General features: G+C 42.2%; 1 protein-coding gene across 4 annotated transcripts in view; it reads right to left on the minus strand.

Moving 5' to 3' along the window:
* Window positions 1-421: 421 nt before the first annotated feature.
* The window catches only part of NCAPG2 (non-SMC condensin II complex subunit G2), a 78716-nt gene continuing 76907 nt past the window's right edge, over window positions 422-2230 (minus strand). For all 4 annotated transcript variants that reach the window (XM_006018551.3, XM_006018548.3, XM_006018550.3 and 1 more), the window contains one exon: window positions 422-1172. In XM_006018551.3, the coding sequence (XP_006018613.1) occupies window positions 1121-1172 (52 nt within the window). In that variant the 3' untranslated portion in view covers window positions 422-1120. The remainder of the gene's footprint in view (window positions 1173-2230) is intronic.

The following is a 2230-nucleotide window of genomic DNA, read 5'->3' on the forward strand; positions in this document are numbered from 1 at the left end:
CCCCCCCATCATTGGTACCTCCCCCCCGGCCACTTGTCCCCCCCCATCCACATGCCCCCTCACCCCTCTACTGCTTACTTTCTCCTGCACCCCTGTTCTGCGTCCAGGGCAGGCAGCAGCAACCCTGGCTCTGGCTCAGCTAGACAGAATAAGTGATGGCAGCTCCAGACCCGATTCTTGACTCTTCCTCCCCCTCCCATCCCAAACTGCACATCTCAGGTCTCCTCCTCATGCCCCCCTCCCCCACAGCAAACCTTCTCCTCCACTGCATGTGCCACCCCAGCCTGGGGAAGGTAGTGACTCCGTTTCAGCTTCAGCCTCAGCCTTTGCACCCCCTATGTTGATTGGGGAAAATAAGCCTCCTCTTGGATTTGAGTAAATACAGTATACATAAAGATTCTGCATCTGGCTTTCATTCTTACTCTTTCAGGAACATCACCAGCGCTTTCCAGTACAAGAAAGAATACCACATAAACAAACAAGCCCCTTCATTCTGTTCATTATAAAATTAAACATTTTGGGTTTTTTATGAATCAAGTATATCTGTGGTATTTCCATATACTCAATACATATCACTGTTATGGGTATTCAACATTTGCAAAAGGGATACACAAAGTATTAGACCCCTTTTCCATAGGTACTCCTACTATTTTACTTTTTACAACTCTCAATGTCAAAAGAGTTAAGAAAATGCTATTCAAAGGGATAGTTCAATCATTTTATTAACACTATTTTTAAGTATAAAAAGATACTGATCCCTTTAAAAAAGTATAGATTCTGTCCAGAATTACCCACTCATAGTAATTTCAAAGTGTTTACAAGCACATTATTTATGTATATACAAAGCATTTATGAATATTTTAAAAAGGATAATTCTGCACAATTATTTTTAGCTATTAAGGGAGTAGGAAGAGACTGATTTGTTCTGAAATATCTTTTTCACTTGCTAAAATATTCAATATTATATATGTACAAAACACAAGCTACCATAATACAAGCTTTCTAGGTGGCTAGAATTCAATGCTGTGCTAAGTTTTTCAAGGTAACATCCTGTTTTCGGCTTTTAAAGAAATCAATACACCCTCCTTTTAAGTATCACGACTTGAAGCCAATTCTGTGGTCAAGGTTTTAAGAGTTCATCCAAAATTTTCATAGAAGATTCATACAGGATTCTGAAAACACAAATAAATCAGTGAGCAGCAGATAAGACCGGCAATATATATACATATTAATGCTTTTCAACATATTGCAACTTCTAGTATCTAGTATCTTTGAAAAGCTATTCATTACTAGTTTAAGGAATTAAATCTCTCTCTATTGGAATGCACCACAAATGACGAAACTTTTTCCAACATTTTCATTTCTGCTTGATCACCTGTAGCTATGCTGTAGTATGTACCCATTTAGGTTCTTGTGCCTTTCAAAATTAATAAAAAGTTTTCCCTTATAAATCAGCATTAAGTATTACACATGATCTTACTGGTTCTCTGCTTTCAAAGGGGAAATGGAAGCACAATTATCATATCAATTTAAATATATTAAAATATTCTTTATAAATAAACCACTGTTCATTTTAGTTATCTGCATATTACTTATCTCAGGGGTGAGCAATTATTTGGGCCCTCAGGCACATGACTTATGAGGAGAGGCTGAGGGAACTGGGCTTACCACCAGGGATCCTGGTTTTCTCCGTTTAAAAATCCCAAATTCTCTGATTTAAAAACCCCAAATCCATGTTTCCATAATTAAAATGAAACACCACTATATATATGTAGGTATCAGTTGAACACAATGTTTTACTGATATATTTACAGTTGTAAAGCAATTTGGAAGCCTACCAGTGCCTCAACCATTATAATAAAACTAGCGAATTGCCCATCAAGAATGACGGGGGGCTGCAAGGCGGGGACAGAGCACCGCCACACACCACCCTGTGCCACTGCCGCCTCCCAGGAGCAGCGGGGGGGAAGCTTGCACGCTGCCACCCACTGGCCCACATTGCTCCCATTCCACATCCAGCCCTGTGCCCCCCCGCTCCACATCGGCCCCACGCTACCCCACCCCCACACTCTGCCACCTCCCAAGAGCAGGGGGGTGGGAAGCTATGGGGGTGGGAAGCTTGCACATGGCCGGACGCAACATGGCGGCAGCATGGGTCAGTGGGTGGGCTCTCCACCCCTGGTCCTGGGGCGTGGCATGAGGTAGTGGGTGGCGGGGCTCTTTTCCTGGC

Source organism: Alligator sinensis, unplaced genomic scaffold, assembly GCF_000455745.1.
Source record: "Alligator sinensis unplaced genomic scaffold, ASM45574v1 scaffold601_1, whole genome shotgun sequence".
Taxonomy (NCBI): domain Eukaryota; kingdom Metazoa; phylum Chordata; order Crocodylia; family Alligatoridae; genus Alligator; species Alligator sinensis.